The sequence below is a fragment of the Trachurus japonicus genome, chromosome 3 (genome assembly GCF_045865225.1).
Source record: "Trachurus japonicus isolate A0001 chromosome 3, Traja_1.0".
In the NCBI taxonomy this organism is placed as follows: Eukaryota; Metazoa; Chordata; class Actinopteri; order Carangiformes; family Carangidae; genus Trachurus; species Trachurus japonicus.
Window position 1 is genome coordinate 18,048,044 of NC_140909.1, and position 17,327 is coordinate 18,065,370.

The 17,327-nt window shown below is 39.3% G+C and overlaps 1 protein-coding gene across 2 annotated transcripts in view; it reads left to right on the forward strand.

Annotated features, from left to right (window-relative positions):
* Positions 1-15,298, forward strand: part of unc13c (unc-13 homolog C (C. elegans)) — a 111,535-nt gene extending 96,237 nt beyond the window's left edge. For both annotated transcript variants that reach the window (XM_085764924.1, XM_085764934.1), the window contains exons 25-32: positions 290-427; positions 1,577-1,700; positions 2,251-2,310; positions 4,249-4,329; positions 7,634-7,781; positions 10,649-10,741; positions 12,519-12,678; positions 13,632-15,298. In XM_085764924.1, the coding sequence (XP_085621050.1) occupies positions 290-427; positions 1,577-1,700; positions 2,251-2,310; positions 4,249-4,329; positions 7,634-7,781; positions 10,649-10,741; positions 12,519-12,678; positions 13,632-13,917 (1,090 nt within the window). In that variant the 3' untranslated portion in view covers positions 13,918-15,298. The remainder of the gene's footprint in view (positions 1-289; positions 428-1,576; positions 1,701-2,250; positions 2,311-4,248; positions 4,330-7,633; positions 7,782-10,648; positions 10,742-12,518; positions 12,679-13,631) is intronic.
* Positions 15,299-17,327: the final 2,029 nt, after the last annotated feature.

Below are 17,327 nucleotides of genomic sequence, written 5' to 3' on the forward strand. Positions count from 1 at the left end.
ATGTCCTCATTCATTTCTTATTCTGTTAAAGTAATTGTACCACAACACTACTTAGTTATTGACAGACATGTATTCCAGTTATAATTGACTCGAGCACTTGCCGCACACCATGCTTCACAAGCACAGCAAGTTGCTAAACATTTCAGCTTGAGCAAAAGACACTCCTACTCTTAAGGTGTTTTAAATAATCTAATAGGACCAGCAGGAGCAAGCTTGCACCTCCCTAAAGCCTGAAATACACACTCAGCAACAGAAGATTTCAAGTGTTGTTGTGTTTTCTCTCACCTAGTTTCAAACCTGTGATCGAGGACTGCGTGAAGCAGATGAACCAGGAGCTGGTCCAGATGAAAGGTCCTGCCAAAGGGAGCAACGCTGCCATGGATGCAGAGAGTGTCCTCAGGCCTCTTATGGACCTTCTGGATAAAAAGTGAGTATCCATCAAAATAGGATCAAAGTTTAACCTCGGATTTGGTCCTTAGGGTGTCTGAAGAGTTCAAACTCTCAGTCTTCATTTTGGTACTGTATAGTATTGAGAATCTATAATGGTGGCTTGAATCAACAAAATATAAAGCAGTGATTACTGATTTAAGGTTGCCCACTTGTGTTTACCCAGTCCTCTTGAAACTAAGCACCATACACTTGTAATGCCCAAGTCCCAGCTGACAGACATTTATGGGGATTGTTATGGATCAAGAGAAGTTTATAAAGAGAGAGGGACTTGACGTGCACTATATTGCAAATGTATAGGGATCAATTCTTACCATGTTATATGATTAGACCTCCATGTACCTGATACTTTTCCTTTTTTTCTGAGGCAACAAGCCCTTTCTCTACATCAACACAGCAATCCCATACCTAATATAAAGTAGGGTCTACTTTTTTTTTCTTGCCACGTCATTGCGTTTTTGAATGCAGCCTTATCAACATGTGCAGGATGAAAAACCCTCAACTCTGAGAGACCAAAGAATATTGCTCAGCTCACTGTCAATCACCTCATTAATGATATTTACATTCTCAGACACAATCAACATTGAGGCAATCCTCAATAATTATATTTCAATGTCTAATGTTAGTTTGGAGCATTTAAGGTCCGCCAAATTTGTCAGTGAAATAAATACAGCAGTATCATAATCATTACCATTTTTCGAGAGAGAAAAAAAAAAGGAGACCTCCATTATCTGTGAATGTCTATTAATTCAACTGAGGGTCGGTATTTACTTCTTAGGCATTCTTGAAAGAACCATAGCGATGATATGGTTCAGCAGAGCTCTGGGAATCGCTCTCAACCATTTGTCAAAGCAACATTGAGGCCAATGGGGTATTACAGGGAATCCTCTTAATGATATGGAAATACAAAATCCTTCCTCCTGTCTACTGACTCCCTGCTTTCACAATAGGGTGAGATTAAAGCATAAAGCTTCTGCATTTATTCTATGAATCACAGGTGTTTTTCTTTACTTAATCATATTATTTATAAAAACGTCATCACTTGGAGTCCTCAGCCATTTTGGCTCCATTTGAACCACGAGCAGCGAGTGTTGACCTGACAATGGCCCCTCTTTTTTTTGCTTTGCAGTTTGATGTTATTTGCAAAGATTTGTGAGAAGACAGTACTGAAACGAGTCCTCAAAGAGCTATGGAAAATTGTGCTGAACACCATCGAGAGAACAATTGTTCTGCCTCCACTGAGTGACCAGAGTGTAAGTTTCATCAATTATTTGTCTCTCTGCTTTTTATTTTACTCTTTTCATTCCTGCCCCCACCCCCAGCCCCTCCTCCTCTTGTCAACCTGTCTCTCTCTCTCGTTTCCTCCATCTGTTCAGCTCTCCCTGCTTCCCTCATAACACACAAATTACTGTACAGCACAGGAGATGAATCAACATGGCATCTCAAAATCTTAAAGCATGTGGATTTTTTTACACAAGTAATCCCTCTCTAAAAACCAGGCTGGCATTTTTCATCTCGGCAATTTCTCATTAAAAGTTTTCTGTTGTTGACATTGGAAACATGCAGGTTTTAGTGTCATCATGTCAAGCAGTTTTTCAAAAAATATCCTTTCCACTGAAAGCTTCCAAAAAAAAAAATTGATGCACTGAATTCATTTAGCCTCAGTTAAATGATGCCCATTTAGCCTCAGTTTCTTATTTTGGTTATATAATCATTTTACTTTCACATTCATCTATTGAGTGTTTCTGACTATTCCCCTTGTGTGGTTTTCTGTAACCCAGAAAGTATCTGTTTCTCCAACAGCAAGGAGCTCAGATGATCTTCAGTGCTGCCAAGGACTTGGGACAGCTGTCCAAACTGAAGGTAATTTTCAGTTGTGTCCAAGAAGGATGTTTCACACCTCACTACATAAACACTATACTAACTGAATTACATACATATGATTTTAAATCAGTTTCTCATATCTTGGCAGCCTTGTTCTCAGCTCAGTGAACATAAACGGAAATCTTGATGGAAAGAGTACAGTACATGAGAATAATTATGGATGACAGAATAAACAGACAAAATGTCTATTAATCCACATTTGAGTATTGAGAGTTGAGAATTGAAGAGAATCTAACTGTTATTTCATACCCTGCCAGATATGGATAGTTAGATAATGTCATTTGAAAACAAAGTCGTGTAAGCTTAGCTTACTGTAGCTAAGCTTCTGTAGGCTTTATTGTGCAGTAGGTTACATCTTACTGTAACATAACCAGGCTGGTGTCTTAATTGCTAGTGTTACCAGATGATGTTTAATCCCTAGAGCTCTGTGTAGGGCAGCACTGCAATGCATCAGTGGTTACACTGTGGTTTTACTAACAACCATGGCATGACAGTACCTCAGAGTATTTCAGTTCTGAATCATGGGGGTTGCAAAGTGAATGTGTGTTTTTTTGTTGATGTATTTATATTCATTTTTGTGTTTTGTGTGGAATGTCCTTTGAGGCAACATCTGCTTACTGTACATCAGTACACAGATGGATATGTTTATGTCCCGCTCCTGAAGCACTGAGGTGGTTTATTATCCTCTTGATATTGTTGATTATGACTGATAATCCTCAGCTCATTTTATTAAATTTTCTTTTTTTTTCAGTGTAGTTAAACTGTGATTTTCTTAAAAGTTATTTGTTACATTTATTGCTTATAATCATAATCATCTTGTTCAGTTAATATATATTATTCATGCATGACTGTAATTTCATTAACATAACATTAGCATATCATGCAAAATCAGTATCTGTCAAATTATTATTCAAGTGCTGTGTCCTTTGACCCATGTAATGGCATGAAGTCAGGGAATAGCAGAAGAGTTATCTGAGCTGTAACATTGTTTGTGACGTGTGCAGACCCACCTGCCCTCCACAAACCTTAAGGTCATTTTCAGGCAGAACTCACCTGCCTGAAAATGAGTTTATTTTTGTTTGTAGTATTCTATCTTTGTTCCTTCCTAACCTTGGCAGGGGGGATAATAAATTCCCTAAAATATCTCACACTTATAAATTTCCAGGTCATAATCAGAGAAATCGAGAAAAAGGTGTGCACAGCCTCTATTTATTCGCATCATGGGGTTTTCATTAAAGAGATAGCTCTTGCCTGCAGCCTTTTGTGATTTTGGACTCACTGTGACATTGTTTTCATGCATTGGGTGAGATTCCTTGATGGGTCAATACAAATCAAGTGAGGAATTCAAGTGCAATTCTCCAAAACAGACCATTCTTTATTAAATATTCTTCATTTCACAACATTTGTCCAAAATCTATTCAAAAGTCTGAATACAAGATACATACATGGTTTTTTTTTCATTAGCAGCCCATAATTTGTTGGGGTTATTTGTGATTATTATGTTTCACCGTGTGCAGTCTCTTCAAGTTTCTCCAACTGTGGGTACAGTATGTTGAACATTTGTGGCTGATGTTGCACTGTTGGATTCATTTCTCTCTGAGGCAACATTTAATGCAACATTAATTGAAAAGATTTTGTCTGGTTTCAAAAGAAAACACCTGGGAAATATGTCAGTCTAGAAGTTAGTGAGGCTACTGTATTACAATCACAAGCTCAGATTATAATTGACAAAGTCTTATAGAAATTAGTATTGATGTGAAACAGCATCAGACAATGCAGTTGCTAAATGGCTGTTTTGTAAATCAGTCTTTTATATGTAACCATCATGCATCATGCTTAAGGGACTTGGTGAATTCAGATTCTGAATGCAACTTGTGTTGCTGATTAGTATTCGAACTGTTCTGTTATTTCCTCCAGGAGCATGTAATTCGAGAAGAAGCCAGAAGTCTGACTCCACGCCAGTGTGCAGCCATGGACCTTGTTCTTCCCACCATCAAGGTGAGTTTTATGTTGATTATACTTTTGGCTGTACAGCAAAAACCACATGGATGATTAAGCTTAACCTTCAAATAGGACGACTGAGCTGCTCAAGACACAGCAGAGACATGCAGATTGATTTAAATTATTTAGAATTTATTTATTTTCATAAAACATAGATACATTGTAAACATATGTTAGACCTGCAACTCTGTGGCTTTAGCTATGTGCTTGGTACATCATGAACTGAAATGTCATTGCCCTCCATTTATCAACACTCTAAATAGGTTAGTATTATAAGCAAGGTAAATTATATGTACTGGGGGAGTAATAGCCTGATGTTTATCCGGATATTCACATGCTGGGAAAGGTGCACACCACAATTTTAGGATAAAGAAAAAAAAACTGTTTATTTTGTTCAGTTTCAGTTATCTGCTTTTTAAATTGCAGTAATATTATTCTACACGGTATTCTCACAAATACAAAAGATACTCATGACAGCTCCTTGGCTCCTCAGTGTTTCTTGATGAGACACGAGGTAGTTGCAAGCAGAAATAAATACCGTAATAGTTTTAGAAACACTAGACAGAGTGCCAATTCAATTAAAAATTAAAAAAAAACAAGAAAGTGGAAAGATGCCCAGACCCTCTCTGCAAACAACAGTGTGGAATACAGTGTAGCACTGTTCACTTCTTTTTCCCTTGTTGTGAAGGGATATGAGACAGTTTCCAAAGACCAAGCCTCATTTCTACAGGGACAAGAGGAGAGTTATGGTGAGGTGCCACAGGGGGAACAGTGCATCATAAAGTGCTGAGAAAACTAATTGATTCTATTGTCTCCAAGGAAACTACCTGCAGGTTTAGATCAATCACGTCACTGGAATTCTTTTCATCAGTATTCCGCTGAGAACAATCAATTAACAGAGCTGAGTAATGCCGTAAGAGAGCAGATAACAAAATGTGTAGAGGGTTACAGACATAATATTTAAAAAGACCAAAAACAGTATCAATATGCTGAAACAGACCTAACTATGCTGTATACACAAACTCCTTAAGTATTATTGACTACTAGTATTCCTGTGTTCACAAATTAACACATTCAGTGTAGCTATTTGAATATTCAGTCATGATTGCATTTAGTGATTATCCCACTGTAAATGGATTGAACTTTGAACTAGTGAAAACTAATGGGTGGGATAATGTGTAAATGCACTGGTCCGCAGAGGAGTTCACGTGAAACAAAGACAGCTTGCAGTCCATTTAACAGATCTCTAATAATGCACCATTTACTCCAATCGTTAAACTCTTACCTCTAAAGGACATGTTTAAGAAAAACAGCTGCTTCATCTTCCTCATCAAGTTTAGATTTGGTGCAGTTGATATGGATGGACCATGGAAATGGAAATCTAGAATAAATGGCATGTGTTTTCGACAAAAAACATTTTAAAGATAAAAAAATAAAGATCATTATCACCTCTTTTCCTTAAGCCAGATTTAAATATTAGGTGAATGATGATAGAAAGAAATGTAAGAGGAAATGGTGGAAGGGTGGCATGACGGCAGGTGATTTTGCCAGAGGCAGGGAGATATTTTAAGCATGCATTCTGCTGCGGTGGCTAGTCCGTTTTGCCAGAGGCAGTATAGCAGTGCAGCCTAACAGTAACACTGAAGGCATATACCAACGTTGCGCAGCACTTTCTTGACCAGATACACTTGATCAGTCATGATGCTCTGACAAAGTGATGTGAATGGACCAGTGGTTGATAATAAATGAATACTCTAAACACTGAACCTCTTTAGGTACTTCTCATTAACTCTCATAAACTCACTTTGACTACATCTCCACTGCAATCCATTTTAGATTTCTTTCTAGATATTTTTTCTTATGCAGCTGTCCACATTCCCTGAGCTAGGAATAGTGGAATTAAGTTTGTTTGTTTGTTTCCCTACGCACAGTTATGACGTAGCTTGATCCACCATGACGAAGGAGTTGTATTGAGTTCACATGTGAGTCACATGGTTTGTTCAGAGTGACGTCACTTTTAAAAAAAATCATTTTCATGTGTGATTTATAACAAGTGGTCCAAATCTAATTTGAAAAAGATCAGATTCCATGTGATTTATGCTGTTCACATTGACATTAAATAATCAGATCTGAGTCATATAGGCTGAGAAAATCCAGATTCAGGTCACATGGGCCTGCTGTGTGAACCTTGGCCGTTAACGCATCATTACAACATTATCTTAACCTTGGTTTCCAAGCGTATTTGTGACAGAAAGTATAAACCTGAATCACAAAATATATCCGGATTCATTATGAGTGTGCTGTTTAATTTTCTGTCTTTTCTGTCCTGATAAACTCCCCCCATGACTCAATGACTCACCGCCTGCATGCCTGATTATGTGTAGTTCACAAGAGGCACATGTTGGTCAAACTGTGATTCATAAGACACTTGTGAGGCAGAAACCACAACCTCCTACTGTGTCAAGTCACTGCAGAGTTCTGACCTGACATCAGTCATAAAAGACGAGAAGGGACCACAGTAAGATATAAGATTTAAGTATTAAAACAACATGCTTTAAAGCACTGAATGAGCTAAAAGGATTAAAAGGAGAAAAAGCATGAAAAGTAAAAACAGCAAGAAAAAAGAAATGGGTCATAGTTCAATCCCCATCTCCACCAGTCCTGCAGCATCATACTGACCCCTAGGTTTTCACTGATGTCTGTGAGTGTGAGTATGGGTGTGATGTAAGGTTGAATTGATGTGTGTGTTAATTGGAGAATGGCATTCTCAAATGCTTTGAGTGGCTTCAGAGATTTGCAAAGTGCCATTTAAGTGCAGCAGCCAATTTCTAAGAAGTAAAAAATAAAAATAAAAAAAGATTTCCAAGAACTTACATTCATTGTCACTTCTTTTTTAGCACTCCCTCCTCTCTTAATAAGATCTGTCCATAGCCACCCTCCCACCTACAGTAACATGCTATGTGGTAGAGGTGACAGCTCTTGAAAAGAAAGCGAAGACATGTTTGTCCTGAACTATCAGGCTTATCAGCACAAATGTGCATTAACCATCCAAGCACTGGTTTCAGATGTAAATGCATGGTAATTAGCTACAAACATGACAATTACTGCTGTCTCTTGCCTGGTTTCTCCGTGTTTGCTCCTCCTTGTAAAATGCATACTGTCTGTTTAATCCTAGGCTTTTTCTCAGGCAACAATAACTTGCTGTCATGTGTAATCTCAAAGGAGGCTCCCCTTATGTTTCCAAGTTACTTCAAAGTTTCTATTTCACTCTGGAAAACTATACTACACTATTTTTTTGCAGCAATACTTCCATGCTGGAGGAAATGGGCTGAAGAAAACCTTCCTTGAAAAGAGCCCTGATATGAAGTCCCTCAAATATGCTCTCAGCCTTTACACTCAACCTACAGATGCCTTGATCAAGAAATATATATGCACCCAAACCTCTCAAGGTAAGGATGCTTTATTCTGAGCCAAGGCTGCATTAAGTGTCACATCAGGGAGCGGAGTTGCCTCAGCATTCAAATACTGAAAAACATTTGATTGAAGAGCTGTTTTCTGCTCCAGGTGGGCAGATTCAGACTGGGAAGGTTGCTATGAAAACAACAACTGAACATTAATTCCTGAAAAAAAATGCTGAACTATAAATGGTGAAGGGGTCCAGGAAGGTGTGAAAAAAGGAACAAGCTGTGGTTACTATCATTCAGCAGCACATTAGCACTTTCTTCTCAGGCACCTAAACATATTCTAATTAAACCTGATGAACTCTAGGAGTGAAATGGTTTATTCACAGTTTTTACATGACATGTCTGCAGCCTTCCACTGCACATTGTGCACTGTGCTTCCACATTGTGCTTTTTTTCCCGGTAGTCTCAGCTCCCTTTTCATTGCAGGATGTGTGTGATCAGTGGTCTCTGCGTCACTTTATTTTCTTTAGCTTATATATGCAATGGACATCGCAGTAATTGCATTTATTTTCTCAGTGTATAAGTAATTTGTCTCTTTCACCATAAATAAAAAAAGAGTTATCTGAGGCCTCTTCACCCCATACCCTGAAGGGTTTGAATGCTCCCACGTCCCTTCTCTCACTCCCTTTCTATGATTAGAGACGCATAAAAACACTGTCATGACATTTAAGATATATGTGTGGTGTAATCTATAAATTCCCCCTGTGCTCTCTCTCTCTCCTCCTGATACACTTTTATGCGTTGTTGTCTCATTCATTCATCTCTATATGGAACTTTTTTTTTCCCTCTCTACCTCCGTTAAAGCCAAGAAATACCTTCAGGTGTCCAGGGAGATCTGAGAGGGAATTCAACCCACTGGGGCACTGAAGCTTAAAGCTCCTGGTTGCCTCAGTGTGCTCAGCCTTGCAGAACGCTGCATAGGAAACAGAAAGGCAGTGGGAAAAAGCTCGTCAGCCGGGCAGCGAGCGGACCAATCAGCGCTGCTGCTCTCACTGACTGGCAGATGGGCATAGACGCACAGTGTTTTCGCTGTGTGCTATTTTGAGATTTGTTCGACGCGTTTCCAGCTCTTCTCCCCCTCTCTAAATCTCTCATCCCGTTCTGACTTCACACCATGTTGTCGTTCTTCATCTGCAGCGGTCTCATGTGATGTCTATAAGTGTAGGTAGCGAAGTGGTTGATGTGCATTAGGTCAGTAAACGGTGTGCGGATGTGCTGATGCTTGATGTAGCACAGTGGGCACTGATTCATTAATCACCGACCCCTGTGCTCTGACAGCGACACATTTAGACCAAGGCATGTGCTGGTTTACTCCTGTCAAGTGTGCGCTTGGACGCATACGTGTCTCTGTTTGTTAGGGAGCAGGATGAGGTCGTACAGTATAGCTGCTTCATGCCTCACTGAAAGTACAGTACTAACTACCACAAACACACACATCATTCCTCATGCAGTAATTGTATGTGAATATCTCAGTTTCTTTCTGAAAAAAAAAAACATCTTTGTTTGACACAGCAAAGGGAAAATTTTAATCTGCATGCATGCAACAACTGATGCCTAAAGCTCACCTTTGTTATCGCTCAGTTCCTTTGTTCCCATTTCTCTCACTTCATCTGCTAACCCTCCTCGCTGGCACCTTTGTTTTATCTACTTCTGCTTTTCTTTATCTTCATTATGGACCATTCATCTTATTCAGCCTCTTCTATCCACCGCTTTTCAGTCTGTCCCTCCCGCACTCTATTTGAGCCTGATGGCGTCTCTTCTCTGACTTCCATCAGAAAAATAAAGAACCTATTTATTTATTACATTATGTGAGCTGATGGCTGAGGTAAATGTAGTGTAGCATTGCTCCATTAATTTCCCACAAGTCCACTGCTTAATTGTGCAGCAGCAATGTTTTTCAGCCTCCCTCAGCCTCTTAGGGTCTCATTACAATAAATCACAAGGCTTGTTTCTTCATTACCAGCTATAATGGGCACTGCATGTTTGGCACATATTGATTAGCGATTGGATCAGCATGCCCCTTCATCAACCACACCGGCGCTTGCCTTCCACTGTTCATCTGTTGATCCCGTGCTGGGTGAAACACGAGGCAGTTGTTGGAGGCAGCTGAAATGGTCAGGACTCACTGCATCTGGCAAAGTGAGACACATGGTCAGCAATCAATTGTAATTGTTTCTTGGCAACAACAAGTCCATGGTGATTGAAACTGTAATGCTGACGTAACTGTGCAGGCCAGGGTCTAGTTCCCCTCCCCTCCTCCTGCTCACTCTTGTCCCCTCACTACCTTCTTCCTGATATGCTGTTTTCATTTCCACTCGAGTTGTCTGCATGCTGTCAAATCCAGTGTTGTGTTTATATTTCTATTGAGCTGAACAGTTTGATGATTTCATAGTGTAGAACATTGTTTATTTATTGAATCCCCTCACACCATCTGCCTCTGCCATGGCCTTCAAACCAAGCAGATTATTTCATGTTTCTTGTGTTTTTTTTCCTCTTTCTTCTTGTTTGTGTTCAGCCTGAAGCTAAAGGAAACCCTAGTTGTGTTTGCTATGGGCTGCCATGAGGGTGAAATCTACTCTACTCCCCTATTCCTGTTTTTTAGGTTCAGTTTATTTTTTTTTAGCTTTGACACACAGAGAGCTCTAAACACACCTTTTTTTTTTCTTTTTTTTTATAAAGCCGCACCCACACCTTTGGATTCGGTCCTCTCATCCTCTCTCTCTCTCTCTCTCTTTCTGTTTCCTGATCTCTCTATTTCTCTGCCCGGCTTCCTTTTTGCCTCTGCTCCAGCTTCTGTGATTTTCATTATGCCTCTGTCCAATTCTCCTGTTGCTGTTTTGGTGTGTGTCCAGGTCAGTCATCCAACGGATCGGTGGGGGAGGTGTCGATGCAAGTGAATCTCATCTCTCACCCTGGCACTGGAGAGCACAAAGTCAGCGTGAAGGGTGAGTTTTTTCCATACTCAGACCTGCTTTTCATCATTTCTATTCAAATGAATTCACACCTGCAAAATGTTCAAAGGCTCGTCACGGACGGCTCATGGTGATAATCTCATTTGTGTGATAGTGCTGCTGGGGCCACGGTCAGGAGCATTGTTATAGAGTCCTGGAGCTCGTTTCACAGACAAAAAAATTAGGAAATTAGCATCTGAAAGATTGCTGATGCCATAATTAAAGCCATTATATGGAAAAATATAAGCACAGCTGGAGTTAATCTCCTGTCTGTTTGCAGAGACTATAAAAAAAAGTTGTGGCTCAGCCTATCATTTATTGTTTAAAGATCGTAATCATCTTTATTTTAATGTCTGTATTTTCATCATAAAACTAGCACAGCATAATGGACGGTCTGTTGGTTGGCCCACAACTTTAGTCCAGACTGAACCCGGTTGGACAGATTGCAATGAGATTTGGTAGAGACATCAGAGTTCCCAGGAGGATGAATCCTAGCTGTGATGATTGACTTTTTTCTATAGCACAACCATGATGTTGAAATTTGTCTCGAATGTCTCAACAGTTATCTGATACATTGCCAAGAACTTTGCCACACATCCATGTCTTCCTCAGGCTGTATTGTAATAAGATTGTAATCTGTCTGGTAACCCTTTTTAAGAAGCAACAGCAGGTGAGATCGATGCTTATTAGCAAATGTTAGCATACTAAAACGCTAAACGAAGATGCTGAACACAGTCAATTTACCTGTTTAGCAGCAGCACATTAGCATTGTTGTTGCAATTATGTTGCATCATGACATTCACATTTAGCTCAAAGCGCTGCTGTTTTAAGCACAGTCTCACAGAGCCAATGGTGTGCCTGAAGACTCTTAATGGTTTCAGACTCCAGTCTATGAATGCTACACTAATTCGTTTACTAAATATGTTATGTTGTCATGTACAAATGATTGCTCTCATTTGTCCAGATTCTAACTCCTTTATTACTTAAAAGCACCTAAAATGTTTGTTTTAGTCAATTTACAGTGCTGGGTTCTCATGCAAATTGCTTGTTTACTTAGGCACATTACTGTTTGCTAAATCCACATCTATAATCACACATTGGTTTTAGTCTTCTCATTTTCAGTAACAGAAATTGGACTCAGCTGACAACTGAAACTGTTGCACCTCCCACAGCAGCACCACCACATGCACTACAGCTATAATCAACCAGCAGCAGACAATGTGAAAAGCAGTTAGGTTACTTTGACAACAGCCATGTATAGATGTTCCTATCAAAGGAAAACACATTATTAGAATTATTTATTATTTTTTCTACACTTCCCAAAATGACCCTGGTTTGGAACCACAAGACAAAAAAAACAAAACAAAACATATAACATACACTCAATGTTTTTGATTTTTTTGTGCCCAATCAGAAGACTGGCCTCTTTTATGATGGAAATTTTTTATGTCACAACAAAATGTTGAGTTCCCCCCAAGAAATCTTTGCAGTGTGATTTACAGACACCGACATCCTGAGATGTTTACTATTAATGTGAGTAGAAGTGGAAACGTTTCTGCTGTCAAACTGTTGCAGTAGTTCTGACAGTATCTCGGCATCATATGACATTTTCTACATTTAGCCAGTTATCTGTGGAGATAAGATAAATCTGCTTCCAAAAATAGAAAATGGAGCCAGGAGGTTTAGCCAGCATTTGTGTTTTGCATGGATTCCTCCTTAACTTTCTACAACCTGTGATGTTGCTGATTATTTCTTCCTCTGTGTCTCTCAGTGGTCGGTGTGAACAACCTCATCTGGCAGACCAACGCCATGTTCCGTCCGTTCGTAGAGGTCAACGCAGTGGGACCACATCTGGCTGACAAGAAGCGCAAATTCAGCACCAAGACCAAGAATAACAACTGGTCACCAAAGTACAATGAAACATTCCAGTAGTGAGTAATCCAGCCTCCTTCATGTTACTGTAGTTACAGAGGTGGAGAGAGTAGGGAGTGTGTTCTTTAAACCTATAATTCATATTCAGCATTTTATCTGCCTGTATTCAGTCCACAAAATTGTGTGCAGCTTCCTGTACTGTATTCTGCCACACCTTCCACCTAGTACTCAGTGTGTTATCTGCACACTACAAGATAGCAACTTATATACTGCATAATACCAGTAAAACCTACCCCCTTCCCAGCACTGTGTTGTTCTAAGCACTGTATAGAATAGCTGCAATTTTGCTGTTTTAAAACATAAGTCAAGACACTGATTCAGCAGTCTATAAGCTTGTCCCCAATACTGTCAACACTTTAATTCTTAGAGCCAAGCCAAGTAAAGTCACAGAGCTAAAGCGATCTGAGGGTGGGTTGTAGCAGCAGCAGCATGATCAGTGAGAGCACATCTGCATATAGATTTACTCCTGGCATTGTCATTTGAATTTTAAGAAGGCATTAAGTTGATGACTCATTTGAATAGAAACATTCATTTCACTTGCAAGCATGATTGAATTGTCACATCACAGCCGCACATACAATAGGGAGGCTTTTCACTGGGGAAATGTCTCCCAGTCAAACTCTTTTTCTGACACATTATATTCAGCAAGGAACAAAGCTATATGTAAGTCTCCCAAAAGCTGTGACTTTACACTCATCTGCAGCTCTGCAGAACAAGCCTTTCGGCTTTTTATCAAGTTGGAATCATGTTTAAAGGAAGTCCATCAAAGTCAGTGTAGTATTCTTTTAAGTGACTTACATCAAAGTATCTGGACTAATTTGGAAACTTTACAATGTATGCTAGTTATTTCAGGATCAGTACTGTTTATCATAAAAGTAAATCTTTTCTAATTTTGCATCATGTAAACATGTTTGAATTTCACCTCTCTTATCTCTCTGTTTCATTTTCCCAGTGTTTTGAGTAATGAACATGGTCCAGAGGCCTACGAGCTGCATGTTTCAGTAAAGGACTACTGCTTTGCCCGTGAGGACCGTATCATCGGCATGACGGTCATCCAGCTCCGAGAGTTGGCCGACAAGGGCAGCTGCTCCGCCTGCTACCCCCTGGTGAAAAGCATCGCCATGGATGAAACAGGCCTCACCATCATGAGGATACTCTCTCAAAGGACCCACGACGAGGTGGCCAAAGAGTTTGTGCGTCTCAAGACAGACACACGCTCGACAGAGGAAGTGTCATAATGTGCAGCAAAAAAAAAAAAAAATGCAGTATTAACAGAGTTGTGTTGTCTTAAGTGAGCAATAGAGAGAAACAGCAGGAGGAGAACGAGAAAGAGCTGTAGCCACAGTTGTTCTTTCAGGAGAGAATCTGGAAACAGCATGAGTATGAGATTGTCCAAAGAGAAGTGGAGGAGGCCCAAATGTGGCGAGGCAGTGCGAGAGAGAGAGAGAGTTGTGTTTGTTTGTTTGTTTTTGTGCATGTGCGTAAAACATCTGTTGGAATGTTCATTTTAAAACTACAGTATGTACAAGTGTTTACTTACCGTATGCTTACTATTAAGTACTATATTCTACGAGTTATGTTAACGAGACATGAAATACCTTTTGTACAACATTTAGTCTTTTTGAACAGAGATTTGTTCCAATAAAGTGCCAAACCAGTGAAAAAAAAAGAACAAAACCAACGTATATGAATTATGGTGAACTTAGTATGTTTGAAATTTGCTCGATTAATTTGTCCAGTGTAAGTCATTTTCTGACCGTGTGGCGTTTTGATTGTTGCAAAGTCTTTCATTTTGCACCCTCGTTTTTCGGCTTCACGTTCTTCCACACAGCACTGTTGTGCATGTCCTCTTCTCGGTCATGTCTCTCCCATGATTCCACAGTGACCACCGAGCAGGGTCCTGTCCCCTTGCCTTCAAACTGTTTGTATTTTAAGTCGACCTGAAAATAGACCATGTTTTTTTAAATGGCGATGACTGCTATGTAAACCTTCATAGGTGTTTGTAATTTTATAACCATGACAACAATGACGACAGCCTCCAGTCCTAACAGTCTTAGCAGAAAGGATGGAAAAGTTTTCTATTTCTTTGGCTTTTTGTTCTTTGTTTTCAGCCATCGGCTTCCAGCCTTTCTGAATGACCACTGTGAACATGAGCTTTGGAAGGCAAGCTTACATGACATTGCTGACAGTTTGATATTATTGTTTCATATTTTTCCGATAACTTTGTTCCTGATAAACTGCCAAAGTTATATAAAATATTTGTACAAAAGCAATCCATTACATGTATGAAGATATATATGTACATGTGATCTATTACTTTTTCAATGCTTACTATTTGATTGTTGATAAGGTGGTACTAAGATTTTATTTTTTTTATTTCCTGTGAAGCTGTTAACCAATATGAAAGTTGCACATGTTACTTTACACATTAGTTATATCAGCTTCTGTCATTGGAATTATTTTTCTTCATAAAGGAAAGAGTATAACATTTGGTAAATATGCAACATTCCTATGTATTGCACTGATGGCGAATTGTATGTCATGTAAATATATTTAGTGAGATATTGTACAAAAGTCTACTTTTCTTCAATGTGCATAAAGTATGTGCAAATGTGTTAAGACATTGGGGTCATTTGAACAATTGTCCAGTAAGCTTCCCTTTAACACCCGAACACAAATATTTGTCATTTCTGAGAATTTTTATATTTGAAGCATTAAGTTCACTTGAAATAATTAGAACTAATCTGTCAAGTAATATTCATACAAACTTAATGCACTTTGGTGTCTTGCATTTTGTGCTTAGATCTTAAATATGAAAAAGTTTAATCTTCTAATTTGGAGAACAGTTTGACAAATTTTGCATGCAGGTCTGTCATGCTTAATCTCAAGTAGACTTTGTTGGCGTAAAAGAGGTGTTAAAAGATGACATGTTGTCAGGTGTGTCCAAAGTGAGGACGCAACGCAACTCGCAGACCAATCAATTTCATTATTTATAAGAAAACAAAAGAAACTGCATCAATGTTTGCAGATCTGTATGCTCCCATGGTGCATATTTCAGTGTTATGAGTAATACGGGCACAAAGAAACAATTTAGCATGGTACATCTTTAACACTATCAGACTTGTGATGGACAGTTCTTTTGTTTTGTTTTGTTTTTTCAAAAGAAGCTAAATTGATGTTATGAATATTGTCTTTATTTCCCTGCATTCTTCTTCCTGTCAAAACCTGTGGCCTAAATCTGCAATGCAACGCGACTGCCGGCGGTTTGGTCTGAAATCCAGATGTGGTGTGATTGTAGCAGCTGGAATATTGTCTAGTCGCTAACGTGAAGCTGAGATGAGGGGCTACAAAGTTCGGTAACTGGCTGATGGTTGAGCAAGATAATGTCATTTGATTCAGTTTATCAGATTGGCACAGCTCCCTCTGGAGCCTCAAGAGTCTTTATAAAACTTTTTCCACATGTGCAGTAGTAGACCTGTAAACAGACTTTGATGTGTTTGATCCACTTTCCCTGTAAGTGTTACAAACATCCCTCAGCCCACCATCAAGCAGATGTTGCACCATTAATCAACTGAAGATATTGTACGTGAGATTGTACCTGAACACACCCTGCCTCAGAGACAACCTTATTCCGGATTCACACTAAAGAGCAGTATGGCATTTTGACATGTAAAGAATATCCCCCAAATTAAAGAATCATGACAGGTTTATTTTTTTATTGACTGAAATTAATGGTAGTGGGTTTCAAAATGAATAATTTCCTCCTCACCTACTTCCCTGTGGCGTCTGTGCATGGAAACTTAGCTGCAGAAATCTGAGGCGTTTTTGTTGTTTGATGCAGATTCTTTGAAAAGCACCTACAGATACTCCCACCAGATACTGTAATGCTTTTGCACTAAACATGAAGGCTTTGTCATCAGTTTCCTTTTTAATGATTTCATGGTGCTGAGATGAATGTTTTCAGATCAGTCATGCTCTACTTAATGTCATTCTATTGAACACCCACAGGAGTAGAAGCACATCCCATAAAAACATGTCACCTGGAAAAACTTTAATGCCACTTTTTATTTGTGCCATCCCTGTAAGCTCGGAGAGCTCATTTCAGGATAGATGTGAAATGTAGCCTCAAGCACAACATTGCAAAGCCCAATTTAAGGAGTTGAATGCAAGGAATAATTGTATATGACACTACAAAATCACAATACTGTAAGTTGTGTTTCAGAGATGACTGAAAGACCTACCATTCATCAAAATCAGATTATTCGAGCCACAGGCCACCCCTTGTTCAAAAGCCCACACAATGTAGCTAATCACCTGGAAACAGGATAGGACAGGGCCAGACAAAGTAAGTCCATTTGTCAGTGTCACCCTTTTGTCTTTTCTGTAGTCCTGTAGTCCAGTTGCGTTGTAAAGGAGTGAGGGACAAAGAAAATGAGTAATATCAAGAAGTTGATAAAAGAACAGCTGGCAGAGAGAAATGAAGATACGGGGAACTACAGAATAAGGAAAAGAGATACAGACCGTAAGGAACTTTAACTGTTATGCATTTGGAGATCAATGAAATCCCCTCATACACATGATGGCAGGTCTTACATGTTTAGCATGTGTACCCCCAGGGTTCTTTTTCTGATTGTTGCACACTGTTGTA